The sequence below is a fragment of the Drosophila subpulchrella genome, chromosome 2R (genome assembly GCF_014743375.2).
Source record: "Drosophila subpulchrella strain 33 F10 #4 breed RU33 chromosome 2R, RU_Dsub_v1.1 Primary Assembly, whole genome shotgun sequence".
Classification (NCBI taxonomy): domain Eukaryota; kingdom Metazoa; phylum Arthropoda; class Insecta; order Diptera; family Drosophilidae; genus Drosophila; species Drosophila subpulchrella.
This window is the reverse complement of record NC_050611.1, coordinates 19636966-19664219: the sequence shown is the minus strand read 5'-3', so window position 1 is coordinate 19664219 and position 27254 is coordinate 19636966. Positions and strand designations below refer to the sequence as shown.

The following is a 27254-nucleotide window of genomic DNA, read 5'->3' as shown; positions in this document are numbered from 1 at the left end:
AACAAATTCGCTTTAATTTATTAACGCACTCAACATGGGGTCTACAATACATTGTCACTTTAACTTTAGTCATTTAACTATGTATGTATTATCCATAAATATAGATGCATGTATATATGTAAACTAGTATCAAAAATTAGTAGAAACGACACTTAACCAACGGAAAAAAATATCGAAAATATATGTATATATATATACTCATGTACCGTATGTATGCGATAAAATAAAAGCCAACAACAACTTAGCACGCAAGTATTTAGAAGACGTTGAGGATTTCATCGTGAAAATGCAGTATGGGATCATGTTAGGATGAATCGATCGGGTATACTCTACACTCGATGCGACCGGACGTTAGAATGTGTTTAAGTATGTGCGTTGATAAGGACAACAATAAATTAAAATCGACAATAATGTGAGGTTTTTGTTTGTTGTGCCATTAAATGGCGTTCCATTTTCATCTTATTTCTTTTTAGTGTGCACTTTTTTTTATCATATTGTTCAATTTGCTTTCAGTTTCGATGTTGCTCATTTAGGTTTCCATTTATAAAATATCAGGTTCTGCTATGACCAATGATCGCTATAGCGCTGTAGTGTCTATACATTCCAGTGTGTATATATATATATATTGGGCTGTGTGTGTTCGTTTAGAGGGGCGTACTTATAGGATGTGCATCAGAATATACAACTAACTGCCCGGTGATCGCCTCAATCGAAGTTCAGCTTCCGAAAGGTTCCGTCGTTGGGCACGCTGGCCACCAAGGGAGCGGACCTGTCCTGATCCTTCTCGCTGGCCGCCCGCAACTTCTCGTTCACGCCGTATCGCTCGTCCTCCTTGAAGTACGTGGAGAAGCCGGTCAACTGGGTCTCGTACCGGGACATGGCATCCGCCAGGGAGCCATTTTCGCCACCCAGCTCAGCGGGCAGGTACTCCTTGCCGATGGCCTTGTTCAGGGACTCGATGTTGGAGTGGATGTGCAGCTGCAGGAAGGGATATCATAAAGTTAGATATATATACATACACAGGGCTTTCCTTTCAAACTCACCAGCTCCTTTTGCTTCATGACATTTCGGACTAGACCCAGCACAAACTGCGTCTCCCTGGAAGCATTTACAATGTGGGTGGCCACTAGATTCGCCGGAATACCATGCTCTAGGAAGGCGTTCATCCGCTTGAACATCCCCGGATCGAACTGCAAGAGCAGGGAGTAGGGGATTTTGGTGAAGTCGATGATCTCGACCACGCCGGACACGTTCCAGTTGTCATCGGTGTTGATCTCGATCTCGGCACGGAAGGCATGGAAGCGGAAAATGTCGCTGACACTGTGCTTGGAAGTTTCGATGTGGCCCATTCGTGTGTAGTGGATGCGGGGGCCCCCGGGGCCAATGGGGTTGGGCAATGTGGCGAAGATTCTACAAAGAAAGTTATGCTATTAGAACTTTTGAAGTTCAGAGGTAAGGGAATCCCCCGACTTACCCTGAGCGAGCCAGTTCCAGCAGCTTATCGTCCACAAGACGACCCTTGAGCAATTCGCGCTCCTTGGACTTGTAGGTGTAGTAGAAGAGCACCCTCTTTTTGGCTTCGTCCACGTCCCAGCGGCAGAAACGCAGGAAGGCCACCAGGAACTGGTCGTCCGTCCGCGCCTCCAGGTAGTTCTGTTCGTTGATCCAGGTCCGCAGGGCCTCGATCTTCGTTGCTACGGCGGTTGGGTCTTCGCCAAGTTGCAGTCGAGCCACCTCGGCCAGCTCCGGCACCAGCGATCGTATCTTGGCCATGGTCAAAGGGGATCTGCAAAACGATCGAAACTTGCCTTAAATTTTGAGATACGATGCCAAAGGTTTGGACTGTGCCGAGGGGTGTGTGTGTGTGTACTGTGCCCAGGTACGAGCACGAATAATCAAAAAAATCGATGTCGGCCTGCCTAAACTCTGTTCCGAACTTCTGATCGGAACGGGAACCCACTCGCTTCGATAGCAGGCACACTGGTGCAAGGGCCCCCAAAAAACGCTGCCAGATGGAGCAAACTCAGAGTGACACACCATTTGGAGCGCCAGATTAAGCGATATCAGAGACCGATAGAGCAAACACAAATAGACGTGTTTTTAAGATATGATAACCACCTGGTCGGTCTACCTGTACTTAAACTAATCACATTGGTTTGACATTCTTCAAATATAATAATGATTATAATAATGATATGCCAATAAGAGATTAAGCTACTTGATAAACATTATTATAAAGAACTGTTTACGTTTGATTTAGTGATTATAATAATAGTTTCTGTTATTAGTTCTTAGACAAGGTGAACGTGACTATTTTTTAAACTTGAACTGAACTGATAGGTTCTAAAAATTCGACTAAAAATGGCTGGAGAGCCACTTCAAAAGGCATCAACTTTTAGGGCTCATAATTGGGTATTTCCAGCCAACTGTGCCTTTCCGAACCGGCGATAAGATATGGCCTGCATACACATACATCCATTTGAACTGTGGCGTGGTTCAATTCGCAGACTCTGCAATAAAACAGCTACCCCGGCAGCTGCAAACATATTCCCGCCACCGATGCAGTCGAGGCGTAATCTTATCTCCTCTGCCGAGAGACTTCAACCGCCCACTCACACCGGATCGGATGGAATCTCGTGGGACGACTGGCTAAAAAGAGAGAGCGGCGGGAGTGGCCAAGTGCGCTATCAGCCGAATGAGCGGCCATAAAGGCACCAGATTAGCTTTTGACGGTTACGTTTCGGCCGGGGATCTCGGCTGGCCTCTGATTACGGAAAGCGTTTAGTAGCCATCCAGCTGCCACGAAGCAAGCGACTTCCCAGAAATGGCCAATCTGCGTCCCCTGAGCGCCGAACTCCGTCGCATTGCCGAAACGGAGCTAAACGAGGTGGAGGAGCGGCTGCCCGCCGATCTGCAGGCTCTAAGGGATTGGGTGGCCAAGCAGCCGCACTTGAAGGCCCGTACGGATGACCAGTTTCTGGTCGGCTTCCTGCGGGGCTGCAAATTCAGCTTGGAGAAGACCAAGTCCAAGTTGGATCACTTCTACACCATCAAAACCCTCATGCCAGAGCTCTTTGGCAGTCGGCAGGTGGACGAAAAGAACCTGACTTTGTGTAGAACGGGGTGAGTTGGGTTCATATATACAAATCAAGGATTAAGGATATTCTAACTATCATTTACAGAACCTATGTTCGACTGCCTAAGCCCTGGGGACCCGGTGGCCCTCGCCTGCAGCTCACAAACTATGAGAAATTCGAGCCCAAGCAATTCAAGTTACTGGATCTCTTCCGCTACCAAACTATGTTATCAGAACAATCAATCCTTGAGGATGACAACAGCAATATTAGTGGCTACGTCGAGATCATCGACATGGGCAAACTGAGTCTTAGTTTCCTAGCCCAACTGGATTTTACGCTCATCAAAAAGATGGGTATATTCGCAGAGAAGGCACAACCTACTCGCCTGAAGGGAGTCTACCTGTTCAACTGTCCCAAGGAGGGAGTTGCTCTACTGAATCTGGCCAAAAGCCTTATGCCCAGCAAGCTTCAACAACGGGTGAGTAGTATTCTAAAAAAAATACTGAATAGTTGGAGGCACTTTAGCTAATTTATTTCCGTGGCTTATCGGACACTTCACGGGGATTATCAGCTAGGCTGGCAGGCAACTGATAAGCGTTGAAGTGTTCTGCCACTCTCTCACCCCTGAACTATTAATTAATATTTCACAAATCAGAGCAATTAACTTTCGAGGAACGCTCGCCCATTGTCAAGAGTGGAAAAGCATTGCCTAAGGTCAGTTGACCACGCACATGGGCTCTTATCATTAAAACGCTAGGCCGAGGCCTAGAGAAAAACAAGGGGATACGAATATTTATATTATCAGCTAGGCAGTAATCTATATCATGACTAACACATTACTCTCCGCAGTTTCAAGTGTACAAGAATCTGGAGCAATTAACCGAGGTGATACCGCGCGAATATCTTCCAGAGGAATATGGCGGCACTAATGGACGTATAGCCGATATCCAGGCGGAAGCTGAGAAGCAATTGCTGTCCTACAAGAACTATTTCGCACAGGACTCAAAATATGGAGTGGATGAGCATCTGCGGCCTGGCAAGCGGGTTAGTGCCGATTCCATTTTCGGCGTAGAGGGATCCTTCCGCAAACTCGACATCGATTAAAAACCGAAAGTGTTCAAATTAGTTGTTTAACGAGATAAGGGAGAAATGTCTCAATTAAAAGCAAATACAATCCTCAAAAATGCGTACAACTTGACTTCATGAGAATCGCCGAGAGAGGCGCAACAGATGGCCAAATCGCAGAGCCATTAGCTTTTAGCGAACACTATCTGTGACACTTGTTAATAGCTTTGTCAATCAGCAAACTGAATTATGTGGGATCAGTCTTCGGTCATGTTAATTTGCTGCACGCGAGGTTAGTTCCTCAGTGGAAGGTGTCGAAGCAGGAAGCCAACGGAATGACCTCGCTCACAAGCAGCAATGAAGTTTGTAGGATTGTAAACTCTAACTACATGGTTAGTTAAACCTTTATCCTTTAGTTTGACTTCAGCAAGTGGGATTTCCCAGTCGAACGCATCTGGCTGCACAAGTCCTACGGTGAGATCACATGGAAGATCTGCACTTTTGTGCCACTGATTGCCTTTGGTCTGTATGGAAACTTCATTATGGTATATCTGATAGCCGCCAACCGCTCCTTGAGGTCGCCCACCAATCTGATCATTGCCAACATGGCTGTGGCGGATCTGCTGACCTTGGCCATTTGCCCGGCTATGTTCATGCTGAACGACTTCTATCAGAACTACCAGTTGGGCTACGTGGGTTGTAGGATGGAGGGTTTCCTCGTGGTGGTATTCCTCATCACAGCCGTTCTGAATCTCTCGGTGGTCAGCTATGATCGTCTCACGGCAATAGTTCTTCCCATGGAGACGCGTCTCACTGTGCGGGGTGTCCAGATTGTGGTGGTCTGCACTTGGATCCTAGGAATCCTCTTTGCATCACCCTTGGCTTTATATCGAGCTTATAAAGTGCGGATCTGGAAGAACTTTACGGAGCGTTATTGCAAGGAGAACACCTCCATTCTGCCCAAGTACTGGTATGTGCTTATCACCATCCTAGTTTGGTTGCCTTTGGGCATTATGCTCATCTGCTACATAGCAATATTTTATAAGGTAAGCAATGAAAGTACCCTTATCTTGGTTCTTTCTCTAATAACTCACCCGAAACCAGCTGGATCGATATGAAAAACGAGTCCTAAGTCGCGAGAACCCACTGACAGTCAGCTATAAACGCAGCGTGGCGAAAACACTTTTTATTGTGGTCGTGGTTTTTGCAGCTCTGCGGCTGCCATTCACAATCCTAGTGGTTCTGAGGGAAAAATACTTCGGCGAGGATGTCTCCGTAAGCAATGGAATGCAACTCTTCTGGTACATCTCGCAGTACTTAATGTTTCTAAATGCCGCCGTAAATCCGCTGATCTATGGATTCAACAATGAAAACTTTAGAAGGGCCTACTATCAAATCTCGTGGGTTCGGCGGTGGAGGGAGGCTGCGAAAATGAAGAAACTTTCTGGAACATCAAAGCATTGCTGCTACTGTGACTTTATGAAGAGGGGAAAACCCAAGACAGATGAACCACAGCAGTCAGGGAATGTTGAGAGGGATATGAGTAAGGAGTTATCCACAGAGGAACCAACGGCCAAGTCGACTGAGAGAATTCGAGATGATCCGGCTGATTTACTTGCGACAGAAATCGAGGCAGATGGGTTTATATAGGGACCACTTTAAAGTTATATCACCATGGTAAAACTTATAATTTAAAAACTACCAAATAAATAAATACTTAGACACCGTCAAGTTCTTGTCAGTTATTACACACACTATACATTAATGGTTAACCAAACAGCTGACAATATCTTTGAGACAGAGCTTTAGCAACCGTTTTAGAAATATTCTCTTGGTAGTAAAAAGTATTTGGCAATCAGTGCACGTGGTACAATTGTAATGAGTATTTCGTTTTGTATCGTTTACAAAAAATAAATATATGTATCAAATGTGTCGCGTTTTGTTTATATTGTTATTTGCGGGTGTGTTCGCCCAGGGGTTCAGTTTTGAAGTGAACTTCCAGGAATCCTACCCCACACACTTCCTGAGTTCGGATGACGAATCTATTCTGCACAAACGGGCGCCGAATGTGCCGCAGTTTTTCGACCAAGGTTTGAAATTAAATAACCAACTTTATTTACAACTTGAATTTTGCGGGCCAAACCCGCTCAGGCTAAACCAAACAATTCAGACTTCATGTATCCAAAGCCGTGGGCCTCGAGGAATCGGATGAACTGGCCCATGTTCATCACGCCCTCCTCGGCGTTAAAGAGCTGTTCGCTGAAGTCCTCGAATCCCCGTTTGCGTTGACGTGGTTCCGTTCGCACCACGCTGATCTTTTGCCATCGCAGCGCCTTGATGGTGCGCCAGAACTCCTGGACATTCTCGGAATCACCTTCCACGCAGATGATGCCCGGTTTTCCAGGTCTGCTAAAGCCTGTGAGTTGTAGCTGGCGGGCCTGTCGAATCAGCTCCTGCCGCTTGGCGGTGGATTTGATGTGGTGCGAGTAGATCCACATTCGCTCGAGATGGGGGACAGCGGGTGGGGGGAGATCTTGTGGTTCCTGGGCAGGCTGCTCTGGCTGAAACTCGGAGGCAGGTCGTTTCATAAGATCTTCGATGTGCTCCTGCAGCCAGCTTAGCAACTGATAGATGTACGGCTCAGGTTCCTCCTCCCGCCTTTCGCTCTGAAACTGCTCCAAGTCCAACTTCAGGCGCTGCTCCTTGGCTTTTCCCAGCAATGGTGTATGAACACTGACCCTTGCCTGCTCCAAAAGCGGATATAGATGTGGCAGCTCCACTCGAACCTCCACACTCTGTTTGGCAGGCAGGCTTAACTTCACCATGTACTCCAGATGTGAGCGGAGATTGGCAATGGGTTTATACTCCTCGAGGAACTCATTGAAATCGGCCACGACGCCCGCATCGAGCATTTCCAGCTCTCCGGTGGCGCAATATATGCTGCTCAGCAGCTCCAGCTCCTCCAGCTGCTTGCCAATGCAGCGGCGATACGTTTGCAGCTCCTCCTCGGCCATGGCTGAGAAGAGAATTGTTTGGTTTAGTCAGCGGACGGCTTACGATCCTAACCTACAGATGAAAGTGACTTAAAGATCAAGAAAACTGGTGGTTAATCCAAGCAATTTATAACATTTTAAAGATAATCTTTTACTTTTTCAACCCACTCCCAGCTAGTTTTAGTTTCGATGGCCTCAAGCGAGTGGCTTCCGTGCCCGTGTCCTTTCCCCTGGACATTTGCATGCTCCAATTGCCCACAGTTAAGTATGCTATAGCCCTGCACAAAAATGCCACGGGACTGCGTCACTTTGCCGTGTTCATCTGGCGCCCAGCTGAGCAGGATTATCACCTCCTCGTGGATCTAGCTGCCCCGCAAGCGGTGGCTCTGGATTGCCTAGCATTCGCTGGACGTGGCTATGTGGCTGTGAGCTACAACCTCACCGAACCCGTAAGCCAGGCTCGTGAGGGATCACCCATTTATGAAATCTCCCCGGAAACGGGAATACGGACAGTCCAGTACTTTTCGGGAACACAACTGAGGGGAATGTACCTGCGGATCAGCAGCCAGGAGCTGACTCTGCTGCAGGCCTTCGAAAAGGAAGCACAGTGTCCGTACTTCAAGTGGATGGGCATGAGCTTTCAGCGACTCGGAGCGATTCCCTGCAGCAATGCTCGGCGACTGGAGGCCTTTGGCATAGACTACACCGACTATGTGGCCGTGGCCAACTATGCAGATGCAGAGGGACGCACGGCCACTCGCTCGGAGATCTTTAGATGGGATGCCAAGACCCAGAGATTTCAGCTTTTCCAACGACTGCGCAGCAATGGAGCCGTGGATGTGAAGTACTTTAGTCTCCCAGTGAACGAGGTCAGCCGCAGGCACTTCCTCATCCTGAGCAACACAATTGGAGGATCCAGCTCCGGAGTGGGAGAGGCAGACACTGTAATCTATGTTTTCGAGAAGGGCCAGTTTGTGCCCTATCAACGGTTGAGCTTCTACGCTGTGGAAAGGGTTCTGCCAGTTCAGGTAAGTTGGGTTTATGTAGCCATAATCATCTCATTATCTTGATTCCCTTCTCTTCAGCACTCAATCTCCGAAAAGTTTCTACTCCTGGTGGCCTGTAACAAACAGGATGTCAAGATTTACAACCTCAACGACTGGAGATTTGAGGAATCCAAGGTGCAGTTCACCGAAGGAGCTTTGAGCCGTGGAGTGGCCAGAATGAGAAGCTATGAGGAGGGGGATTATAGCTATTTGGGTAGGCATTCATGGGAATTGTGATATATCATAAAGTGAGATTTGATTTTCCCCAGTAATTGCCAATGAGAACATGGCTGCCAATGAGACGAACATATTCCAACCGCTATACAAACAGGATGAGCATGCCAATATACTACGCCAGCAAATCATCGACTGGGCTCGGGAGCAGAGAAAGCGATTGGAGCAGGTGAATGTGGAGCAGCTTTTGAAGAGACTGGAGGTAAGTGGATTACAAATTATAAGATTCCGTGTTGTAAACACTCGTGAGTATGTAGGAAAAGCTGAAGCAACGTGAGGAGAAACTAAGTTGGTCTGAAATTAAAGAAGTGAAAGCCAAATCGGTAAGATGGTACCCATAAAATCAAATCGTACTGTTAAGTAACTTATTTCTTTAGTTTGAGGATAAGCACATGAAGCTAACTACGAACTACTGGAAAGCTCTACAGTTGACCAACCAGGCTTTGGATGCAATCGAAGAGAAAATAATCCCTGCCAGCAACAGACATCCCGTCAAGAGATCGGTGGACAGGCTAAGTGAGGAACACGATTTCGAGGAGGTCACAGTGGACACTCTGGTGGTGCACGGAACCGTAAAAGCAGAACATATCAATAGAGTTGATACGAAGAACCCTGTTTACGAGTCCGTGACGGCCAGCAAAGTTTATGTAAGCGAGAAGTACACCGAACCCTCAAGGAAACAAAGGAAACCCCTGCTGGAGGAGCTGACAGTAAAGGAACTGCAACTAGAGGGTCGACTCAATGGCATCAAGTGGTCAGAGATTCAGGATCAGACGCTAAAACGCAGCGGCAAGGATGTGCAGTTCATCAAGGCAGCCGTGGACTTGGACCATTTCCAAGCGGATGCTGTGCAGGTCAACAGCAATGAGGTTAACGATCGCCCGGTGGGTCAGCTCATCCCGGTGGATGGTGGCGACTTCGTAGTTCAACAGGATGTGCAGTTTGCGCAGCCTGTCCAGGTGAATCGACTGCTCATCAACCAGCGACTTAACCACATCCATGTCGATCGTCAGCGTTTCGATGTGCTGCTCAGGCAGGCGAATCACACGCAGGTAATCGAGGGTGCCAAGCGATTCGAGAATGTGCGTGTCTTGGAACCAATTACCATAGCGGTGGGTACACACTGGTATATAATTAATTGAAAGTAATCTAATAAACTATTATCCCTTAAGGGTCAAATGATGGGCGCTGAACTGAGAGCCATGTCACCGGCAAAGGTTAACCACAGATCGCTGCAACTTCAGGGGGATTTCTTTATAGAAGGCGATGTGACCATTGGACGCCTGTTGCAAATGAGGGATTTCGTAGACGAGCCCACTCAGCGATCAGCCGCTGAAGCTTTGATTCGGGGCGTTCGATTGGATCAACTTGTGGAGAATGTTAATCTGAACTTTCTGCAACCACTCATTGCCAACAACACGGAACTGAGCTTCCTCAACACCCAAGATTTGCAAAATCTAGTCCAATTGAACGTGGGTAAAGTGCAGTTGGTACAGGCCACTAAGACGTTTCCGCAGAGTGTGGAGATAACCGATGGCTTCGGTGAGGTCAAGTGGTTGAATGGCATTGATACGGAGAGGCTGCCAAACATGCTGCTATCCAAGAGTGGCAACCAAACTATTTCCACTCCAATACAACTGCATGGCTTGGATGTGGAGCATATGAATTCTTCCAAGATCTTATTGAATGGCCTGGGATTGGAGGACTATCTTCAGGTTACCAAGGATCAGACGTCTAATGGAACCCTGTTTGTAGACAACTTGGATGCTGAGGAGATGAGCGTGGAAGATCTGAACCTAAATGGCCTCCTCTTTGGCCAACCACTCTCCTCCATCTACGAGCATGGAAGCAAATCCCTGGACAGCTGGCATCTGCCACCCAACTTCAATGGCACCCTCCATGCTCAGAACCTGTGGCTCAGTGGCGAGATTAACCAGGTGAACGTCGTCCACTTGGAGCAGCAGTTACAGCAACTGGCGGGCAACATCAAATATGTGGGCGACATTAGCTTCGAGCACGATGTTAACATCAGTTCCCTCAACTTTGATAATTCCTTCAATGGAATTGAAGCCCATAGATTTGGTCGTTGTTGGCTAGAGTCCGAGGGAGACCAGAACTTCACGGCTCCCCAGGAGCTGGCCTCGCTGGACAGCAGCAAAGGCGTCTGGCTAAGTGGACAGCTTAACAACCATACCCTGGACGACCTGGTCAGCTGTAGCTACAGGCTCAATGCATCGGAGCACCTGCAAGCAGTGCGATTTGGTGAGCTTTAGAAGATTCATTATGATAGTAGCAACTTTAAGAACTTTACCTCTCAGAGAATCCCATTGTATTGCAATCGGAGCTTCAGTTGGGCAAACTTAATGGTCTCCGTGTGCCGGAGGATATTATTTACCATAATGGTGGAGGCTACCTCTCCGCGCCAGTTAGCATAGAAGGTAACTTGGAGGTAGCAGAGATGTCTAACATAACCAGCATGAATGGTTATCCACTGGCGGCGTTGGAGAAGTACTTAAGTGGACAGACACTGGACACTTTGCAGGCGGAGAATGTGAAGTTTGGCGGAGGAGCACCCTCTTACCAGCTGCTGAATGGCCAAAAGCTAAGCAATCTCTTGGATCAAGTGTGGCTGGACAATGAGCAGATTGAGCTGAGAGGATTGGAACTGGATTCCGGGCAATTTAAAGGCCTGCTGGAGTTTCAGGTGGGTGGCGAAACCGGGCAGAAAGCTATGGTGTGCTCAGCCTCAACTTCTTATCCCCCAGGGAGCCATCAATGGCCAGCATGTGGACCACATCAGGCACAACTATTTCAGCCGGACGCGCAGCAATCAGATGAAAACTCCCCTGAGCTTCCAGCATGACGTCACGTTCGTACAGCCTCCAGTCGCCAAATGCGTGGAATTGCGACGTGGCACAAGTGACGTTTTAATGGAGGGCCGCGGCAGGTAAGTGAAATTGGAACAATGATCGCGGGGCAAAGGGTAATGGGCAGGTGGAATTGTGGCTATAGGTATCACGTTTCACTTTCGCAATTGTTTACGCGCTAACAGTTTGGCAGGCACTGCATGTGCACACAAGTCAGCTGTGCATTCCGTTTGGGCAGGTGAAATTTCTGTACACGTTTGCATTTTGCGCGCGGCGTGCGGGCGGGGGATTGCACTCGTTAGTAACACCTGCAGGTGTGCTTAATTACCTCGTCAATTGGTCGCTGATTGGGTTTGGTTAAATGCACTTTTTACGGTCGGGGCAGTTTCGGCAGAGCAGAGGTTTGTGGTTTGAAACAACAAAAACACCTTCGATGGAATCGCAAACTTGTGGGGAAAATACCGAAAATATTTGATGAACGGTCACACGGAAAAGTCAGGAGACACCATCTAGATAGTAGGCACACCAACCCATCGGTATAGTGAAGGCACCTTCCCGTCATAGCGGAGACGCCCTCCGGACAAAGCAGTCCGAATTTTTGGGCAAAAAATTCGTTTCTTTTTTTGAAAAGGAAATGTGTTTTTAAGATCAAAATTAAATCGAATATTCAATATTCCACCAGCCTTAACTAATTTCGTTTCTTTTCCTAGCAACTTCTCACTGGATTTCAATGACATTGTAGCCCACACTTTAAAAACTGGCGGAGAGCATGCCATCAGTGGAAAATGGGAACTGCCAGAGGTCTCAATCTCGGGAGATTTAAAGAATGTTCTGATAAATCAGTTAAACCTAGCTGATGATATAGTAAGAATACAGGAAAATAACAAGAGCAGCATTCCCTTTACTATTGAGGCACTGAAAACCGTCAGGAGGGCCACCATAAATAACCTGCATAGTACACCCGAAAGTCGAGTGGCGGAGGTTCCATTGGCCCAGTGGATCTATGAAGCAGCCTATATCTATGGGAATCACAGCATTCCCGGCTCTACCCGCCTGGATAATGTGAATCTTTACAATGATCTCACCGTAAAAGGGACAGTAAATGGCGTCCTCTGGCAGCCGGATAAGCTCCTTTTGCGGGACAAAGAGCAGGATGTTCGGGGATCCCTACTGGTGGCCAACAGTCTGCCTGAGAGCCGACGAATTTTCAGCAACAATGTGGAGAATCTTTGGGTGGATTCCGTCAATGGGTTGCCTGTGAATGAGTTGCTGGACAACAAGGCACAGAATCGCCCAGATCTTCACGTTGAGAGCCAACTCATATTCACCCAGCCACTAACAGTGGGTCTCTACGAGGTCAGCAATGGAAATGGCCTGCTGGATAAGTACTACAAAAGAAAGCGGGGCATCGGCGCCAGTGCCAACGAGGCTTGGCAGCAGTTGCAGGAAAACATAGCAGCTGTAAAGAATAGATTGGACAGTAAGTAAACGATATTATTAGCAAGTATGTTGATTGTTATCTTACATTCCTCCTTCAGAGCCACCAAAAGTGCTGGAAAACTTCGCTTTGCTGCAGAAACTTCCTCATAAGGCCTCAGCCTTGAAGATTATCTCCTCGAACGACATCGATACACTGGCCATTTGGGAGCAGAAATCGAACAATGCCATCCTTTATACCTGGCAACCGGATAGGCAGCTCTTCGCGCTCAATTCAAGTAAGTTATGTAGCTTTATTTGCAAATGAACGTATTTAAAATCAAGTGACACATTGGACCTTAAGCTAGGGACTTTCGAATTCGGCTCAAATCTAAGACTTACAAATACATTTAAAATTCAGCGTTGTGGCAGCCACAGAGAAGCGCTTTAAATCGAAAGAGTACGTACATAGGGCTGCCACAACGCTGACGTTTAAACACGAATCAAATAATACAGTGAATACGAGAAAGGTTTATGGGCAGGTCTACATAACTACCGTCAAGTTTGTCTAATAAGTAAGCTGATTATTCATTTAAATTGAGAGTATCAGTCGGGCCACTACTCCAGTTCGTCGCTCTGCACATCGAGAATGGCGCGCAAGATGCCCAGCTCCAGCTTGGCGGAGGCACGCGAAGAGAGTCGGTTCATCACATTGGCCACGTACAGCCCGAGGGACTCGTGTCGCGACGAGTTGCACAGATTCTTGAAGAAAGTCGGCGGCAGCGAATTGTCAAAGTTGCCCAGGTTGATAATCTCGGGTGTGTTGGAGGAGGTGGCGTTGATCTTCGAGTCGAAGATGATGTCGTTCTTGAAGTCCAGCTCCTCGATGTGCGGCGAAAAGCCGTTCGTGGATGCCACTGAGGTGGAAGCAATGGTGGCGGCCGTAGACGAGGTGGGTCCCCCACCCCCACCGTTGATCTGTTGCGAAGCCGGAATAGTGATAATGTTGATGCCCGGCGGCGGTGTCTGGTTGTCCTCCCGTTCCTTCTTGACCTGCATCAGCTGGGCGGTTGTTGTGTGCACCACACTGCCGGTCGTCAGGGCATCTGGAACACTGGAGACAGCTGGAGTGGAGGCTGCGGGTGCAGCTGTTTGTTTGGGGCTCGTGATCTTGGTCTGCTTTTTGTGTGACGGCAAGGGAGTGTACTCCTCGGACAGTTTACGCTTCAGGGACTCTGGCAGCTGAATGGTAGTGCGCGAGGAATTGGTTTTCGAGCCACTGGCCGATGCCTGCTGGCCAGGCGTCGATTTGAGCGCAGCTCCTGCTCCAGAACCGCTTGTCTTCTTCACAGTGATGCCCTTCTTTTGGAGCACTGCTGCGGCGGCGGACAGCGAGCTGTTTGTCGTGGAGCGCGGTGTGTTGTTGGCCAGCGTGTTGAGCAGCTTCTTCTCCTCGAAGGCCGGACGCGGAGTGTCAACATTGGGCTTGGAGTACACGCGCTCATCCTTCTCCGGCGAGCCGGTGCTGTGCGACTTTGTGGGGCTCTCGCCGTCGGAGGCCGAGCCAGTGGAGTTGGCCGGCTGTCCGAACTGGTGGGCTTCGTCGTCGTCCTCCGGCTCCTGCACCTCCAGCATCTCGTATTCCTCGACCTCCTCCATAGGGACTTGATCGCTGCAAAGGATTAGGAGCATTGTTAGGTGTATTTATGGTTTAAAGGCTATGGCAGACACTTACTCCTCCTCCTCCTTGACCGAGGCCTTGGGCTCCTGGTGGATCTGGTGCATCAGGCTGAACAGCTTCCACGCCGAGTTGCCCTTGAGCTTCTCCTGCTCGTACTTCTTCTGCAGCACAATGAAGATGGAGCGCGACTCGTGCACGGATAGCTTGTTGAGGCGCCCGATCCTGGCCCAAGCCTCCTCCTGCTCCTGCTTGCTGGCGCCGCCATTGTTTGGATGCAGCGCCTTCTCCTTGGCGATGTCCTGCAGTATCTTGTCCAGTTGAATTGCCATCTTAGTCAGCGACTTGCGGCCCGCTGGTTGCGCGTTCTTAAGAATTTTGAAGGCTGTTTTGTTTACACCGCGAGCCACGAAATAATATTTGTCACTTGGGATTTTGCTCTCCGCTTTTTGCACCTTTCGCTTCTCTTTTCCTCTTCTGTATTTGGCGTCGGTAATTTGGCGGAAAATGTGACCGTTCGCCGAGCAAATACCGAAAATGCCGCCGCTTGGTACAGTAAATTTGCAATGACTAGTGATGGGAGAAATAGGGGTACAGTGAAAGCCTACAATATAAGAATATTTCATTTAATTTTTATATTAAACCCAAATTTTCGGGTAAATATTAATTACATCTATTTTCGGTTCATCAGCAAAGCCAGTTTTTATTTCTGTAAGTAATCTATCCCACTTCTCAGTGTACTGTGTTTAATGCTCAGTATTTTAGGGTGACCATTTTGACAGCCTTTCCAATATCGATAATTTCCACTATCGTTAATCAACGGTAAATTTACAGTGGGTCAAATTTAAAATACGATTTTATTAAATTCATTTTTACACTTTCCGCCTCTTTACAAAGGCACTACATTTACTTTTTCTGGACCCGCTATGCACTTGACTGTTTCCATACGCGTAGGTCCATCCTTTCCCGCTGGACTACTGACCATAAAAGGGAACTCCTCCAATCCGTAGCAGGCGGCCCCATAGTTTCCCAGCCGATCCACTGCAATTACGGCGCCCATGAAGTCCTTGTGGTGCTTCATAATCCGCCGGATGCCCACCTCGGCGGCCTCAGCAGGAGGCTTTCCCACCCGCATGGCCTCGACGGCGAGGAGCGAAGGCAGGAAGCGCATCATCACATCTCCGTCGCCGGTGGCCACGGCGGCACCCACCTCGTTGTCTGCATAACCACCGGCACCCGGAATCGGGGAGTCCCCAACCCGTCCGGGAATCTTGTGGCGCGCTCCATTGGTGGAGGTGCCCGCATGAATGTTGCTCTCCACATCGATGGCAATCATACCAATGGTGTCGTGGTTCTTGCGCCCGATCTCGTACTCATTGCGGGCGCGGTCCTCCTTCCAGCGGGTCAGCGGAGTGGGCCGGGGCTTGTACGGACCGCAGGAGACCTTGGGATCGGGATGCACATTCCACCAGAAGTTGGGCTGACAGTTCTCCGCCGTCCATTGCAGCCACATGTCCTTCGATTCCGGCGTGACCAGCGACTCGGACTCGAATCCCATGGCATTGGCGAAGGCGGAGGCCGCATCGCCCACCAGCATGGTGTGTTGTGTGTGCTCCAGGACATGTCGCGCCACCTTGATGGCGTCCTTGATGCGTCGCAGACCAGCCACTGCACCTACATCCATGGTGGCGCCATCCATGACCATGGCGTCCAGCGTTGTCTCGCCCGACTCGTCCGGAGATCCGCCGTAGCCCACCGTGCGATCGCACTGCAGTTTTTCGCATTTGGAGCAGCCCTCTACTACGGCATTGCGCGTCTGCCGCAGGCCGCCCTTGCTCTGCTTAAGGATCCGCCAGGCCAACACATTAGCGGCCGTGAAGTTCCATGTATTGATGACCATGGGCAGCAGCTCACCCTTTGTTCCATGGGCGGCACTGGTCTTGTTCGACTTCAAAGCACTGGAGGCAGCGGGAGTTGTGGATTTAGAGCTGCAAGAGGCGGTTCAATGTGAACAAAGAACTGGCAACCTGCATTGCTTACCTGAAGGCCGATGATAGCGTTGGCTTGGGCGAAGTAGTATCTGCCAGGATGGTCAACGCCATCGACGCCAAACAACAGAGGCAAAGGCATCCTGCCAATTTCATTCTCATGGTTAATTCTAGTTCTATTGGTTTTCACGAGTGGGCGTTGGTCTATTGGCAATCTACTTTGGAACTGCAGGGAATTGGTCGAGAGCTGCTTTTAAATGCTAGCAGTCTAACCTCACTCATATGTTTTCTTATCGGTTGTTTTGATATACCCTATGAAAGAGTCCTACTTGTTGCATGGTCATGCAATTTTTTATAAAAATTTGGAATTTATAAATGCATTTGTAGAGTTTTACACTCTTAGCTTGGCTTAAATGTTGTAAACCCAAGTTGATTCTCAAAATGTCCTATACAAAGACAACCGTTTGTAAAACCAAATTTAAAGAGTGTACCCTGGTCCACATATCTATACCTAAGTATTTTGTTTTCTCTAGGTTCGTCAGCACTGACACAGCTCAATAAGCAGAACTTGGATACCAAGGATGGGGAGACCTCAAAGAAATTCGAGTTTGGACAACTCGGGTTTCAGTGCCGGGGACTACAAGAAGCTAACCAGATTGTAATGCAATGCCTAGATAAACAGAACAACAACAGGGAGGCAATCTTGGCCAGGCGGGATGTAAAACAGTTGTTGGCAGTCGCCGATACAGATGACATGCCCATTCTACTGAGGACCTCCAGAGCTGTGGAGCTTTGGAAATGGAGCAATGGCAATTACAACTTAGTAAGCAGACTGGTGGATGGGCAGGTGGAGCAAATAGAGCGGATCCAACAAGGAGCCGGCATGGAGAGCGGTTATGTGGCTTTCTTGGCTTCAACGCCAGCAGCAGAGATTCGCATTTACAGGTAGATCTTTTAGTACTACATTTAGCCGGCTTTTACAATGATCTATTCCAATTCAAAGCTTTAACAGCGGCGACATGAGTGACTTCCAACTGGACCAGGTCCTTGGGCTACAGGATTCGCGTCATTTTCGTCAAATGCAGTTTATGCATCTCCCGGAGTCGGAGGATCTGCTGCTCTGCGTATCAAATGTGTTGCCACAACAACCGCTCACCATCTACCAGCATCTTGGAGCAGCTGGTTTCCAGCAAATCCTCGGCGACAGTGCCCTGCCGATGGCCCGTGCCTTAGAAGTGCTCCAGCTGCCCAAACGTGAGCTACACCTGCTATCCATGGCCACGGAGGAGGCTGTATACTTGCTGCAGCCGCAGCTTACCACACTTTAAGGCACTCTTGTTTTGTTTTTTTCTAAATAAAAATTACTTTTTATTAACCGTATTTGTGTTGGCCGTCAATTACGTTGCTTAGTCGTCGCTGGACTCGACATTCTCGGTCTGCAAGTTCTTGAACGTGGACACCGGCACATAGGTCACGTAGGTGTACAGTTTGTTGGGGGAGTCCTCATCGTCGTTGCGACGACGCGCCAGGCGCACGCGGATGCGGAATGGAGTGGACCTGAAGAGGACAAACGGGGTAATTAGAACAGGTGATCTTTCGGCGGATTTAGAGGTCTACGCACCTGATACCCTTGGACCAGATGTGCTTGTTCAGACGGGTGTCGATCCTCACATCGGTGGTGCCCATCTCCCGCTCGGCGAACTTGCGGATCTCCTTGATGGCGCGGGGAGCGCGCTTCTTGAAGCCGATGTTGTGGACGCGCTTGGCCAAGTGAATGGTGCACTCGCGGGTCACAACTTCGTTGATCGCCGATTTGTTGATTTTCTCGCCCTTGGTCTTGGTCATTGTTAGGCCGCAACGGTGCTATTTGATATCCTGCAAGGGTTCAAGTTTAACAACCAATTAGTAAACTGGCACAACATAAACAACACTCCACATATAGGAACATTTCTCTATCCGGCAAGATGCCCTCCATGGAGTTCTTGGTCCCGAGACATGTGCACATAGTTTTCTTGAAACACAGTTTAGTGGAAAAACTCCATGTTTCCCGATTAAAGCGTACGATTGCCGAATTACGTGGGTATTCCACAAAATAGCTACGCTAATTTGCAAAATTTACACGTGGTTTAGCGTTAAAATACAGAAATCCCCAATACCAACCTCTCCGGAAACGCAACGAAAAGAAAAGGAAAGAAGAAGAGGTGCTAGAGGTGAGCAGAAATTAATGTGGCTGCACTGGCGTGACTATCGTGTTGCGAGTTGTTCCTTCACAAGAACCAATTGGGAGCTTGAAATAATTTAAATAAACGACCTAAAATATTTATCAAATAAACTATTAAGTTATACGTCGGTCCGCATTATAATTGTGTGTTGTATTGTTGGGTTTTTTAAATATTTATTAAAAAATAGAGATGCCAATCGGTTTTTTAGTCTGAGGTGAGGAGCTGCCAACTCATTCGTAGAAAGAAGAGAAGAGCTAGAGATGGTAGCAGCGGAAAACAAGGTACTATCGGTGTGTCGATAAATCATCTTGAATGAATTGCCCAGATAGACCAAATATTTATGAATTTTACTGGCTTTTCAACGAAAATAAAATAAATATTGTTATTATTGTCGTCGCTCAGCAAAAACAGACATGATTTTAAAATTAATTAACCTAAATTTTTGAATTCGGTTTAGTATTGTCGTGTATTCCTTATTAATGTGCTTAAGAACTTTGCCTTTGAATTTAAGAAATTGCACTTATTTCTTTGTTTTCGTTTGCAATTAAATTTAATAAATAAATGAAATAAAGATAAAAAAAAAGTGTAATATTAAATATTATTTTATTTCTGTAAGCAAATTAATAAAATAAGTATTACATTTTAATTAAGGAATCCCCTATCTAAACTTATTAGTTTTTAGTATTGTTATTGTTGTATTGATGTAAACAAGTAAGAATGCTGGATATTGCTGGTAAGTACTTAAAAAAAGCTACCTGTTAGAGGTTATTATAAGACCCTTACCTATTTTACATAAATATAGCTCAACTTCTTGCCGTTGGCCTGCTGTGGGGAGTTACCAATCCGTTCATTCGCCTTGGGAGCCAGGGAATAGAGTCAGTCAAAGATACGGGCTCCAAGTGGAGGAACTTCGTCCAGGAAGCCCGCACAATCGGCTCCCGGTGGAGGTACTGGATACCCTTTGGTCTAAACCAGTGTGGGAGTGCCTTGTATGTTTGGACCCTCCAAAGTGCCAGCATTACGGTGGCAGTACCAGTGGCCAATTCCCTGAGTTTTGCATTCACAGCAATAACCGGATATGCTTTGGGTGAAAAGCTGCCGGGGAGGAGTAAGTGAAATGGTATTACACGAATCTTTCCATCCTATATAAAGCTCCTTCTCCGCAGAAGTCATCCTGGGCACGCTACTCATCTGTTGCGGCAGCATCCTTATGATCTACGATAAGATCCTGCAAGAACAGTCGCAAAACCAACTAAATATAACATTCCAATGATCTTACCCTAAACCCAAGGCCAATTGTCTTTATTGCATTCGATAAAAGCATGATTAAATTAACAGATAAAGAGACCCGGCGCTTATAAAGCCTTGTGCACTGCCTCCACCAGCACCTCCATGCTCGTAATCGGGGTCTGGGGCGTGATGCCATGCCCCAGGTTGGCAATGTAGCGCGACTTGCCGAACTTGTGCACCATCTCGGTGGTCAGATTGCGCAGCTCTTCAGGATCCCGGTACATGTCCTGCGGATCCAGATTACCCTGCAGCGTAATGTTCGGGCCAACCACATTGCGTGCCTCCACGGGATCCACAGTCCAGTCTAGACCAATAACGTCGTAGCCCAGTTCGCTCTGCTCCTTCAGCGAGTGTCCAGCACCCTTGGCGAACAGCGTCTGTAAAAGAACCCAGTTTAGTACCCATTTTAAACTGCTAAATGCGAACATACCATGGGAACCAATGGGATTGCCTTCTTGGTGAGACGATCGACCAGCTCATCGCGTATCCTCTTCAGGTAGGGCACTCCCCACTGCAGGAACTGCTCCTTGGAGAGATGTTCCGCGGACGACTCGAAAACTTGCAACATTTGAGCCCCAGCCTTCACCTGCATTTCCAGGTAGTCCACAATGGCGTCGGTCAGCAAGCTAAGGAACAGCTTGGAGTCCTCCGGATAGTCGTTCAGCCAAGCCTTTGACTTTGACATGGTCTTGCTGCCGCCGCCCTCGATCATGTAGCCCATGAGTGTCCAGGGAGCTCCGGTGAAGCCAATGAGGGGCACTCGGCCGTCCAGCTTGTGGCGCATCATGGTGATGGCGTCGCCGACGTAGCTAAGGCGGGACAGGGCTCCGTCCGGCGTGAGGCGCTTCAGATCCTCGGGCACCACGATGGGCTGCGGCAAGACGGGGCCCACGCCTGCGTGCATCTCCACGGTGAGGCCGAGAGCCTGCGGGATGACCAGGATGTCCGAGAAGATAATGGAGGCATCCAGGTCGAAGCGGCGCAGCGGCTGCATGGTCACCTCACAGGCCAGCTCCGGGGTGCGGCAGACGGTGAAAAAGTCGTGCTGCTTGCGCAGCTCCTGGAATTCGGGAAGGTAACGCCCTGCCTGGCGCATCACCCATACGGGCACGCGATCCACCACCTCGCCACGTGCGGCACGGAGCAGATTGTCATTTTTGAGCACGGGAAAGGGCTGAAAGTTTCCAATTTGATCAGTTTTCACGATATTTAGGGCAAGCCACCAAAAACACATCAGCCGAAGTCCAAACCACATGATGTAACTGCGGGGCCACTTCAACATGCCGGCGAACTCACCTTGGCGTCTTTCATTCTGATTCTGACTATTGGCTGCCGGAAAGGTTGATATAATCTTCCCAATTTGTTCGTGTACTGAGTATTCCGGTCTAATTTGATGAAATTCGTTACGGAATTCTGCAATCCTGCATGAGTGTGCGTTCTGCCGCTTTTTTGTTTACGTTTTCTTTCTGGCGGTGGGAGATCAGCAATAATCGCCAAATCGATATCGATTGATTACAAGAAGTTGCCATAGTAAGATATGTAACGGTATATAACCTACAAGTCTGGTAAAACTTTTGTAATATAAAAAAATTTATTGCTCATAATAAAAAGGTTTAGTAAATGAAATGCAAAAAAATATTTCAACGACAGACACATTTGCTTAGAAGAGTTTCCCACTTCATGAACTTGTTGCGCATCTAAAAGTTTGTAACAAGTAGAACAAAGATTTCGGTCCTATAAGTAAATACATACATGTATTCTTAATGATGGTCACAAAGCCAATATATATATATATTTTTTTAAACATGTTAACAATAATATGTATAATATGTACATTGCACACATATTGAATTGTTGGCCAATAGTTACTAAAAAGACTATTATACCCTTTAATTTCATTCAGATGGAAATAATAATATTTCTGAATTGAAGAGTGTATGAAAACTAATTTAAAATACGGACAATCGATAGTCCTACTTTGCGCTTCCACCGAAAAACCCCTAAAAATAGACAACTGCGTTTTTATATATTTGTAAACAATTTGGACAGCCGGCGAAAATGGATCGTTTGGTCAGAGTTTTTTCTCATCAGGACGAACTAATAACCCTAGAAGGAGGATACAAGGATGAATATGAAACCTTTAAGTCACTGGACTCTCTGCCGGCGGAAAAGCTCTTAAGATTCCAGCAGCTTTCACTCAACCTGCTGCAGGATTTGGAGCAGCCGCACGACAGGAAAAAGTGCACGGAGAGATCGCGTAGTCTTCGCGAGGAGGGCAACATTGTGTTCCGAGGTAACGGATCAGGATCTCCTCCGGACCCGGATCGGGTACTGAATGCCTGCAGGCTCTACACGGGAGCCGTTTTTGAGGCGGAGGATGCTTTGGATGAGCTGGCCCTGGCTTTCGCCAACCGGGGAATGGCCCTGCAGGAGTACGGGTACTACCGAGAAGCCTACGATGACTGCGCCAATGCCCTGGAGTTTGGATATCCGGAGAGGTTGCGCCACAAGGTTATCATGCGGCAGGCCCACTGCGCCTGGAAGCTGGAGAAAACCGAATCCTTGGAGGAGCATTTGAGGTGTCTGGAGCAGCTTCAGCTGAACGAGAGCTTCAAGCAGCAGCTAGAGGACTTAAAGGAAAAACTGCAGCTTCTAAAGAACCAATCCAATGAGCTGGATTCACTAGAGGAATCAAAGGATAGAGATCTAGAGGAAATGTAGGTTTACCTTGCCAGCTGACTGCCATTTTCTACTCTCTAAACTCTTATTTTCCAGCCACACAGATCCTGGTCAGCGTGGGCGCTATATGGTGGCCAAAGAAACGATAGCCAGGGGTAAAATCATCTTCACCGAGAGAGCTTCCTGCTTCGTTCCCTTGGAACAGCGGCTGATTTGTCAGCAGTGCGCCGCCACTTTGATGAGTGCACCCATTCCATGTTCGAAGTGCCATCAAAGAGTCGTCTACTGCTCCAGGAAATGTCGAGAAGCACACTCAGCCATCCACAGATACGAATGTGCCGCCTACCAAAGGGATCTTCTCAAACTAGTGGGTGTTTCGCACCTGGCCCTGCGGCTGGTCCTTACTTACCTGCCTCAGATGCTGCCGCATCTGCAGGAAGGCACCAGTGCCCAGGAAATTTGGAATGCTATCATTGATATGATCAAGAAACCAGAAGCGCGGGAAATCACTCCAGAATATTTGCTAAGCCTGCGCATGGTCAGCCATCTAGATAAGGCTTCTCAGGCGGAGTTAGTCTACCATATCCTGTGTGCAAACCTGCTCCAACTTTATCTAAAGGAGCACACAGTCTTCTTCGATCAGTTCCATTCCTCGTCAGCCAGCACTAAGGACTGGCAACTGATTACATCAGCATTGATTCTTCGATCCGCCGGCCAACTGCTGGCGAATGGTCATGTGGGCGATGCCCTTCTGCCAGTTGGCTTGGAGCCAAACGAGTTTGCTCTGCTGCAACCGGGTTTGTGGCAGAAGCCGCGACACCTTAAGCTCGGTCAATTGCACAATCTAGCCCATTCGGAGCTGATCACAGCTATCAATCTGCCCTACTTAAGCCTGTGTAACCATGCCTGCGCTCCATCTATTCGTACCAAGTTCAATGGGTGTTCTGTGTTTAACTACGCGGCAAGGGACATTTCAGCAGGCGAGGAGATCTTCAACTGTTATACTAGGGATTATAAGAACAGTTTGAAGCTTAAGCGATCCGAACCCCTAAAAGAGGTCTACAAATTCCAGTGCAGCTGCGCCAAGTGCACCCAAACTAACCCCGATCGAGACTTTGTGAGTACTTAAACAAATTCATGTCTGGTATAAATTCCTTAATTGAAATGGATATTTCATTGATAGAGAAACCGTACATATTCCTTGAAATGTAGACTCAATACAGACCTGTAACCATTTGCGTATTTAACTTTCAGCTTAATTTTCATCGGTATCGCTGTGAAAAACACAACTGCCGTCAGGAATTTCTGCCAGACGCCGAGCTTCAGCGGAATAATCTCAGCTGGTGGCTGCCATCCAATGCAGACAACTTGATTATTTGCACAGTGTGCAAGGAAAGGCAATATTTTGCCTGGTACAATGATTTCCTTGACCTCGTGGAGAGCTGTGCTGATTCTTCAAAAAGACAGGCGCTTTTCCAGGCCTTCGATGATCTAGACAAATGGCTGGTGGATCACCACATTCTCAAAAGAAATCTGGCAGAGGAACTGATTACAGCCTGCTTTGTAGAAATGGACGGTACATAATCGATTTCTTCTATATAATTTCAATATTAATGAGTATCTTTTAAACAGAGGGCACTTCATTGGATAAGAAAGACTTTGAAAACCTGGCAAGGATTATTCGAAAACAACTGGAGGGCACTGCTGCCCAGTGTGGCGATACCTCCATGGAATACATTGCCCAAATGACCTTTCTCTGGGACCTCATTGCCCTGAGAAAATGCCAAAGCGACAAAAAGGAAATTCTAGAGCTAAAAGGTAAGCTGGAATATCTGGCCCAAGAGCAGAGCGAGGTTTTCCTGAACTATTACAACGATTTTATTGAGCAACAATGTAAATAACGATATACACGCATTAAATTCACTAGTTTCGAGCTACAAGCAATCAACACTGGCACTGTTTCACCTACAACTAATCTGAGCTTGCTAACGGGCGTTCCTCTCCACATTCTTTAGATGAAGTGGGAGGCATATTCGTGGGGCATCACACCCCGGCGGGGGTAGAAGGTGTGGGTGGTGGAGAACTTCAACAGGTTTGTTATGTCACTGGTGTAGATGTCGGCAAAACGGAAGAGGCGTCTCGAGAAGTACGTGGGATTGTGATAGGTGCGGAAAACGCTGCCGAATTGCTCGTTGAACACGTTCTTCGTTTTGTTGCTGTTGGAAGTTGAATAATTAATGAGGTATTATATTGCACACAAAATTAACTATACATACCGCAGCTGATCCCGCTCTTCCATCCACTCCCTGAGGCAGATCTGGGCAGCCTCGCTCTCATCGTCCTGGGTCTCCTCGATGAGCTGCGTCAGCATTTGCAGCCAGTTGGCACTCATCTTGAAGTCCTTGCGATTGAGGGTTTTAATTTCGTGCTGTAAAATCACAGACCTTTAAAACAATCCATCCAATAAACATACAAATCAGATACCCACATTCAGTTCACTTATGATGGCACCTGTTCTCCAACTGTGCTTAAGAGTAACATCTGCCAGATCGCTGTACGGATGGTCGCCGAAATAGAGCACAGAACCGCCGCGCCACCCCTTAAGCTCTTGAAGCTGTCTGACAGAACCCTGGAAGAAACACATCAATTAAAGCATATGCTAACCCAATTTACAAAAGAAAACCCCCACCTCATAGTAGATTTTTCCCTTCTCCAGTTTAAAGACCCGATCCCATAGATGCGACTTCGTTCGCTCATCAAACAGCCTTATAGGGCGAGACTCATCTGTGAAGAACTTGGGTTTGCGAGCCTGCACAATGATCACATCGAAAAAGTCACGCCAGTTGGAGCCCACCAGCCAGGACATGCCGCAGTTCCTAAAAAAAGAAGACAATATAAGTTAATAAAATGTGATTCAAGGGTTAGAAAGAGGTTCTTACACAAACGAGTACGGACTGTTGGTGACCAGAAAGAGATTCTTGCCCGCCTGCTGCAGCTTCTCCAGAAACTTGACCAGCTTCGGGTTGCGTTCTATGTACTTTTCGGTGTTCAGCATAACCTTGCCGTGCATTATGGGATGGCAGGAGCCCATGGCGGTCCTGGTGTCATGGAAAACAATCTCGGGATTATAATCGATGCGATTGCGCTCAAAGTATTCGATCACATTGCACAGCAGGCACATTTCAGGTACGGAAAATAAATCGGCCAGTTGCACCATTTTCGAGTTGGTGTTGTGCTGGAGGAGGAGGAGGAAGATCGTAAATCACTGATTGATATAACTAAACCCAATCCAGGTGATAAGATACGAACCCTGTAACTATTGTTTGGCCCCTCCACGTAGGCAATGGGCAGCAGACGGTTGTGGTAGAGCTTCAGCACCTCCTCCGCCCCCACCTTGGTGCGTCCCCGGTAGACTGAGCCCAACTGGAGCTGCAGGAAGCTGTCCAGTTTCACCAGCAGACCCTTCTCCACATCGTAGTGCAGGCCACGCACTGCAAAGTTGGGCTCGTACTCCAGGTCCAAGATCTCGTCGGGGTAGCGAAACCTCTTCACCAGCATCTCGCGGGCCAGATTGTATAGCAGGTCCTCCAGGATCGGCTTATAGCAGGCTAGGGTATAGTCATAATCGAACCCGTACACCTGCACCTCGCTGAGATCCAGCTCGTTGCAGGCGAACACCGCATCCGGATGCACATCTGCGGGCAGTTTCTTGGCTGAAAATGTCAAGTGATTCGAAACGGGGGGGTGTTACTAATTGGACCACTCTGCGAATTGGTATTTATAGATCGGGCACATATGTATGTACTACGCATATGTGCATATGCCTGCGAGTGGTTGAGGCTTACATTGGAACTTCTTTTTGGTGGCTTCGTGAAGCTTTTGGAAATCACTCACTGTTTTTGGCTGCGAGATCGAGATCTGGCCGGAAGCAGCTGGAGCGGAAGCCCCAGCGTCCGACGAAAAAGCGCGGGATTCGGATCTAGAGTTCGGTTTGCACGGGATGGAGGAGAGGGTGCAGATGGAGTCCCCGTTCCGAAGGACACCACCAGCTCGCAGGAGAACATTCTGCCGGAGGAGCGCACTGACTATAGGACTGCCTGCCGCGCACATTTAACTTGATACTAAATTGCCAATTAAGCGCGCTTGTTATGTACACTACGTGGGGGCGGAGTGGGTGGATGTGTGGGGTTGGTGGTTGATGTGACCGGCAGAAGGCCCCCCAAAAAATACCAACTCGCGGTTATAATAGTATGGTAATTTGGGGGCCATATTATCATTCCATATTGCCAGTGTGTGATTGTATACTTTAAATATTTTGTTTGATATTTAAGACACATAATTCTTGACTATACTTATTAGGAAGAATAAAATATAATAGTAATCTCTATTAAATCTAGAAATAACGGAAACTTTAATAAGGAATTTAAAATTTTTTTATCAAATTCTTTGAAAAAGAAGGCTTTATAATATTAAAAAGGGAAGATTTAATCTCTTGAACTTATGAAAACAATTAATATATTTTCTTATTTATATTTTTAAATTTAAAAATATCTAAGCTTGAACCGTTATAACCCGGTAACATTTTTTACCCGCCAAGCTTGGCAACCCTAAAACCTGTTCTGCCATATTTCCTCTGTTAAAAATACCAAAATCTGTTATCTCTGCCAACGAACTGTGATTTGTCACTTTTCGGGGTGAA

At 47.6% G+C, this 27254-nt stretch overlaps 12 protein-coding genes across 15 annotated transcripts; 5 read left to right on the top strand and 7 right to left on the bottom strand.

The window, feature by feature from the left end:
* Window positions 1–2: 2 nt before the first annotated feature.
* On the bottom strand, window positions 3–11742 carry LOC119551576. Of its 2 annotated transcripts, XM_037860976.1 has the most exons (4): window positions 11611–11742; window positions 1475–1786; window positions 1044–1410; window positions 3–978 (listed from the first exon to the last, which is right to left on the bottom strand). In XM_037860976.1, the coding sequence occupies exons 2-4, from the start codon at window positions 1771–1773 to the stop codon at window positions 706–708; spliced, it is 939 nt and encodes a 312-aa protein (XP_037716904.1). In that variant the 5' UTR covers window positions 1774–1786; window positions 11611–11742; the 3' UTR covers window positions 3–705. The 2 variants fall into 2 exon arrangements, with proteins under 2 accessions (XP_037716904.1, XP_037716906.1); XM_037860978.1 differs by lacking the exon at window positions 11611–11742 and having other exon boundaries at window positions 1475–1895.
* On the top strand, window positions 2735–4258 carry LOC119551577 (alpha-tocopherol transfer protein-like). The gene is made up of 3 exons (XM_037860979.1): window positions 2735–3123; window positions 3183–3555; window positions 3927–4258. The coding sequence occupies exons 1-3, from the start codon at window positions 2825–2827 to the stop codon at window positions 4179–4181; spliced, it is 927 nt and encodes a 308-aa protein (XP_037716907.1). The 5' UTR covers window positions 2735–2824; the 3' UTR covers window positions 4182–4258.
* Window positions 4465–5849, top strand: LOC119551575 (neuropeptide Y receptor type 2). Its single transcript, XM_037860975.1, has 3 exons — window positions 4465–4504; window positions 4559–5188; window positions 5247–5849. The coding sequence occupies exons 1-3, from the start codon at window positions 4478–4480 to the stop codon at window positions 5790–5792; spliced, it is 1203 nt and encodes a 400-aa protein (XP_037716903.1). The 5' UTR covers window positions 4465–4477; the 3' UTR covers window positions 5793–5849.
* Window positions 6034–17744, top strand: LOC119551572. Its single transcript, XM_037860972.1, has 13 exons — window positions 6034–6232; window positions 7310–8163; window positions 8221–8395; window positions 8451–8617; window positions 8673–8738; window positions 8793–9527; window positions 9588–10677; window positions 10734–11119; window positions 11181–11362; window positions 11993–12762; window positions 12821–12997; window positions 16898–17309; window positions 17368–17744. The coding sequence occupies exons 1-13, from the start codon at window positions 6061–6063 to the stop codon at window positions 17690–17692; spliced, it is 5511 nt and encodes a 1836-aa protein (XP_037716900.1). The 5' UTR covers window positions 6034–6060; the 3' UTR covers window positions 17693–17744.
* Window positions 6230–11734, bottom strand: LOC119551578 (RWD domain-containing protein 2B). Its single transcript, XM_037860980.1, has 2 exons — window positions 11611–11734; window positions 6230–7158 (listed from the first exon to the last, which is right to left on the bottom strand). The coding sequence occupies exon 2, from the start codon at window positions 7154–7156 to the stop codon at window positions 6290–6292; it is 867 nt and encodes a 288-aa protein (XP_037716908.1). The 5' UTR covers window positions 7157–7158; window positions 11611–11734; the 3' UTR covers window positions 6230–6289.
* On the bottom strand, window positions 12993–14884 carry LOC119551573. The gene is made up of 2 exons (XM_037860973.1): window positions 14434–14884; window positions 12993–14370 (listed from the first exon to the last, which is right to left on the bottom strand). The coding sequence occupies exons 1-2, from the start codon at window positions 14706–14708 to the stop codon at window positions 13317–13319; spliced, it is 1329 nt and encodes a 442-aa protein (XP_037716901.1). The 5' UTR covers window positions 14709–14884; the 3' UTR covers window positions 12993–13316.
* LOC119551574 (putative N(4)-(beta-N-acetylglucosaminyl)-L-asparaginase GE19290) lies at window positions 15204–16640 on the bottom strand. Its single transcript, XM_037860974.1, has 2 exons — window positions 16417–16640; window positions 15204–16364 (listed from the first exon to the last, which is right to left on the bottom strand). Exons 1-2 carry the CDS (start codon window positions 16524–16526, stop codon window positions 15266–15268), a joined length of 1209 nt encoding a protein of 402 aa, XP_037716902.1. The 5' UTR covers window positions 16527–16640; the 3' UTR covers window positions 15204–15265.
* Window positions 17722–18632, bottom strand: LOC119551579 (60S ribosomal protein L31). Its single transcript, XM_037860981.1, has 3 exons — window positions 18525–18632; window positions 17986–18239; window positions 17722–17921 (listed from the first exon to the last, which is right to left on the bottom strand). Exons 2-3 carry the CDS (start codon window positions 18207–18209, stop codon window positions 17771–17773), a joined length of 375 nt encoding a protein of 124 aa, XP_037716909.1. The 5' UTR covers window positions 18210–18239; window positions 18525–18632; the 3' UTR covers window positions 17722–17770.
* A 602-nt stretch (window positions 18633–19234) lies between these two features.
* On the top strand, window positions 19235–19871 carry LOC119549769 (transmembrane protein 234 homolog). The gene is made up of 3 exons (XM_037858027.1): window positions 19235–19319; window positions 19389–19694; window positions 19753–19871. Exons 1-3 carry the CDS (start codon window positions 19304–19306, stop codon window positions 19857–19859), a joined length of 429 nt encoding a protein of 142 aa, XP_037713955.1. The 5' UTR covers window positions 19235–19303; the 3' UTR covers window positions 19860–19871.
* On the bottom strand, window positions 19846–21308 carry LOC119549768 (uroporphyrinogen decarboxylase). Of its 2 annotated transcripts, XM_037858026.1 has the most exons (3): window positions 21173–21308; window positions 20307–21050; window positions 19855–20253 (listed from the first exon to the last, which is right to left on the bottom strand). In XM_037858026.1, exons 1-3 carry the CDS (start codon window positions 21185–21187, stop codon window positions 19942–19944), a joined length of 1071 nt encoding a protein of 356 aa, XP_037713954.1. In that variant the 5' UTR covers window positions 21188–21308; the 3' UTR covers window positions 19855–19941. The 2 variants fall into 2 exon arrangements, with proteins under 2 accessions (XP_037713953.1, XP_037713954.1); XM_037858025.1 differs by lacking the exon at window positions 21173–21308 and having other exon boundaries at window positions 19846–20253; window positions 20307–21131.
* On the top strand, window positions 21289–24498 carry LOC119549766 (SET and MYND domain-containing protein 4). Its single transcript, XM_037858022.1, has 5 exons — window positions 21289–21406; window positions 21780–22593; window positions 22652–23672; window positions 23810–24131; window positions 24188–24498. The coding sequence occupies exons 2-5, from the start codon at window positions 21935–21937 to the stop codon at window positions 24454–24456; spliced, it is 2271 nt and encodes a 756-aa protein (XP_037713950.1). The 5' UTR covers window positions 21289–21406; window positions 21780–21934; the 3' UTR covers window positions 24457–24498.
* LOC119549767 (5'-nucleotidase domain-containing protein 3) lies at window positions 24410–26771 on the bottom strand. 2 transcript variants are annotated; one of them, XM_037858023.1, is made up of 7 exons: window positions 26401–26771; window positions 25865–26268; window positions 25495–25790; window positions 25245–25431; window positions 25044–25184; window positions 24832–24983; window positions 24410–24771 (listed from the first exon to the last, which is right to left on the bottom strand). In XM_037858023.1, the coding sequence occupies exons 1-7, from the start codon at window positions 26663–26665 to the stop codon at window positions 24567–24569; spliced, it is 1650 nt and encodes a 549-aa protein (XP_037713951.1). In that variant the 5' UTR covers window positions 26666–26771; the 3' UTR covers window positions 24410–24566. The 2 variants fall into 2 exon arrangements, with proteins under 2 accessions (XP_037713951.1, XP_037713952.1); XM_037858024.1 differs by having other exon boundaries at window positions 26450–26587.
* Window positions 26772–27254: the final 483 nt, after the last annotated feature.

Bases quoted from the DNA above. Each gene is read 5' to 3' on its own strand.
- LOC119551576 (XM_037860976.1), bottom strand. From the start codon at position 1,773: ATGGCCAAGATACGATCGCTGGTGCCGGAGCTGGCCGAGGTGGCTCGA. The intron at 1,411-1,474 runs GTAAGTCGGGGG...CTTTCTTTGTAG, and splicing joins CTGGAACTGGCTCGCTCAGG to AATCTTCGCCACATTGCCCA. The intron at 979-1,043 runs GTGAGTTTGAAA...CCCTTCCTGCAG, and splicing joins TCATGAAGCAAAAGGAGCTG to CTGCACATCCACTCCAACAT.
- LOC119551577 (XM_037860979.1), top strand. From the start codon at position 2,825: ATGGCCAATCTGCGTCCCCTGAGCGCCGAACTCCGTCGCATTGCCGAA. The intron at 3,124-3,182 runs GTGAGTTGGGTT...TATCATTTACAG, and splicing joins CTGACTTTGTGTAGAACGGG to AACCTATGTTCGACTGCCTA. The intron at 3,556-3,926 runs GTGAGTAGTATT...TACTCTCCGCAG, and splicing joins CCAGCAAGCTTCAACAACGG to TTTCAAGTGTACAAGAATCT.
- LOC119551575 (XM_037860975.1), top strand. From the start codon at position 4,478: ATGACCTCGCTCACAAGCAGCAATGAA. The intron at 4,505-4,558 runs GTTTGTAGGATT...TTTATCCTTTAG, and splicing joins CGCTCACAAGCAGCAATGAA to TTTGACTTCAGCAAGTGGGA. The intron at 5,189-5,246 runs GTAAGCAATGAA...ACCCGAAACCAG, and splicing joins ACATAGCAATATTTTATAAG to CTGGATCGATATGAAAAACG.
- LOC119551572 (XM_037860972.1), top strand. From the start codon at position 6,061: ATGTATCAAATGTGTCGCGTTTTGTTTATATTGTTATTTGCGGGTGTG. The intron at 10,678-10,733 runs GTGAGCTTTAGA...TTTACCTCTCAG, and splicing joins CCTGCAAGCAGTGCGATTTG to AGAATCCCATTGTATTGCAA. The intron at 12,998-16,897 runs GTAAGTTATGTA...TGTTTTCTCTAG, and splicing joins GCTCTTCGCGCTCAATTCAA to GTTCGTCAGCACTGACACAG.
- LOC119551578 (XM_037860980.1), bottom strand. From the start codon at position 7,156: ATGGCCGAGGAGGAGCTGCAAACGTATCGCCGCTGCATTGGCAAGCAG.
- LOC119551573 (XM_037860973.1), bottom strand. From the start codon at position 14,708: ATGGCAATTCAACTGGACAAGATACTGCAGGACATCGCCAAGGAGAAG. The intron at 14,371-14,433 runs GTAAGTGTCTGC...AATCCTTTGCAG, and splicing joins TCGGTCAAGGAGGAGGAGGA to CGATCAAGTCCCTATGGAGG.
- LOC119551574 (XM_037860974.1), bottom strand. From the start codon at position 16,526: ATGAGAATGAAATTGGCAGGATGCCTTTGCCTCTGTTGTTTGGCGTCG. The intron at 16,365-16,416 runs GTAAGCAATGCA...CGCCTCTTGCAG, and splicing joins ACGCTATCATCGGCCTTCAG to CTCTAAATCCACAACTCCCG.
- LOC119551579 (XM_037860981.1), bottom strand. From the start codon at position 18,209: ATGACCAAGACCAAGGGCGAGAAAATCAACAAATCGGCGATCAACGAA. The intron at 17,922-17,985 runs GTGCGTAGACCT...TGTCCTCTTCAG, and splicing joins ATCTGGTCCAAGGGTATCAG to GTCCACTCCATTCCGCATCC.
- LOC119549769 (XM_037858027.1), top strand. The intron at 19,695-19,752 runs GTAAGTGAAATG...CCTTCTCCGCAG, and splicing joins TGAAAAGCTGCCGGGGAGGA to AAGTCATCCTGGGCACGCTA.
- LOC119549768 (XM_037858025.1), bottom strand. From the start codon at position 21,131: ATGTGGTTTGGACTTCGGCTGATGTGTTTTTGGTGGCTTGCCCTAAAT. The intron at 20,254-20,306 runs GTATGTTCGCAT...GTTCTTTTACAG, and splicing joins CAATCCCATTGGTTCCCATG to ACGCTGTTCGCCAAGGGTGC.
- LOC119549766 (XM_037858022.1), top strand. From the start codon at position 21,935: ATGGATCGTTTGGTCAGAGTTTTTTCTCATCAGGACGAACTAATAACC. The intron at 23,673-23,809 runs GTGAGTACTTAA...TTTAACTTTCAG, and splicing joins CTAACCCCGATCGAGACTTT to CTTAATTTTCATCGGTATCG. The intron at 24,132-24,187 runs GTACATAATCGA...TCTTTTAAACAG, and splicing joins CTGCTTTGTAGAAATGGACG to AGGGCACTTCATTGGATAAG.
- LOC119549767 (XM_037858023.1), bottom strand. From the start codon at position 26,665: ATGTGCGCGGCAGGCAGTCCTATAGTCAGTGCGCTCCTCCGGCAGAAT. The intron at 26,269-26,400 runs GTAAGCCTCAAC...TGACATTTTCAG, and splicing joins CACCAAAAAGAAGTTCCAAT to CCAAGAAACTGCCCGCAGAT. The intron at 24,984-25,043 runs GTGGGTATCTGA...GTGATTTTACAG, and splicing joins CCATCATAAGTGAACTGAAT to CACGAAATTAAAACCCTCAA.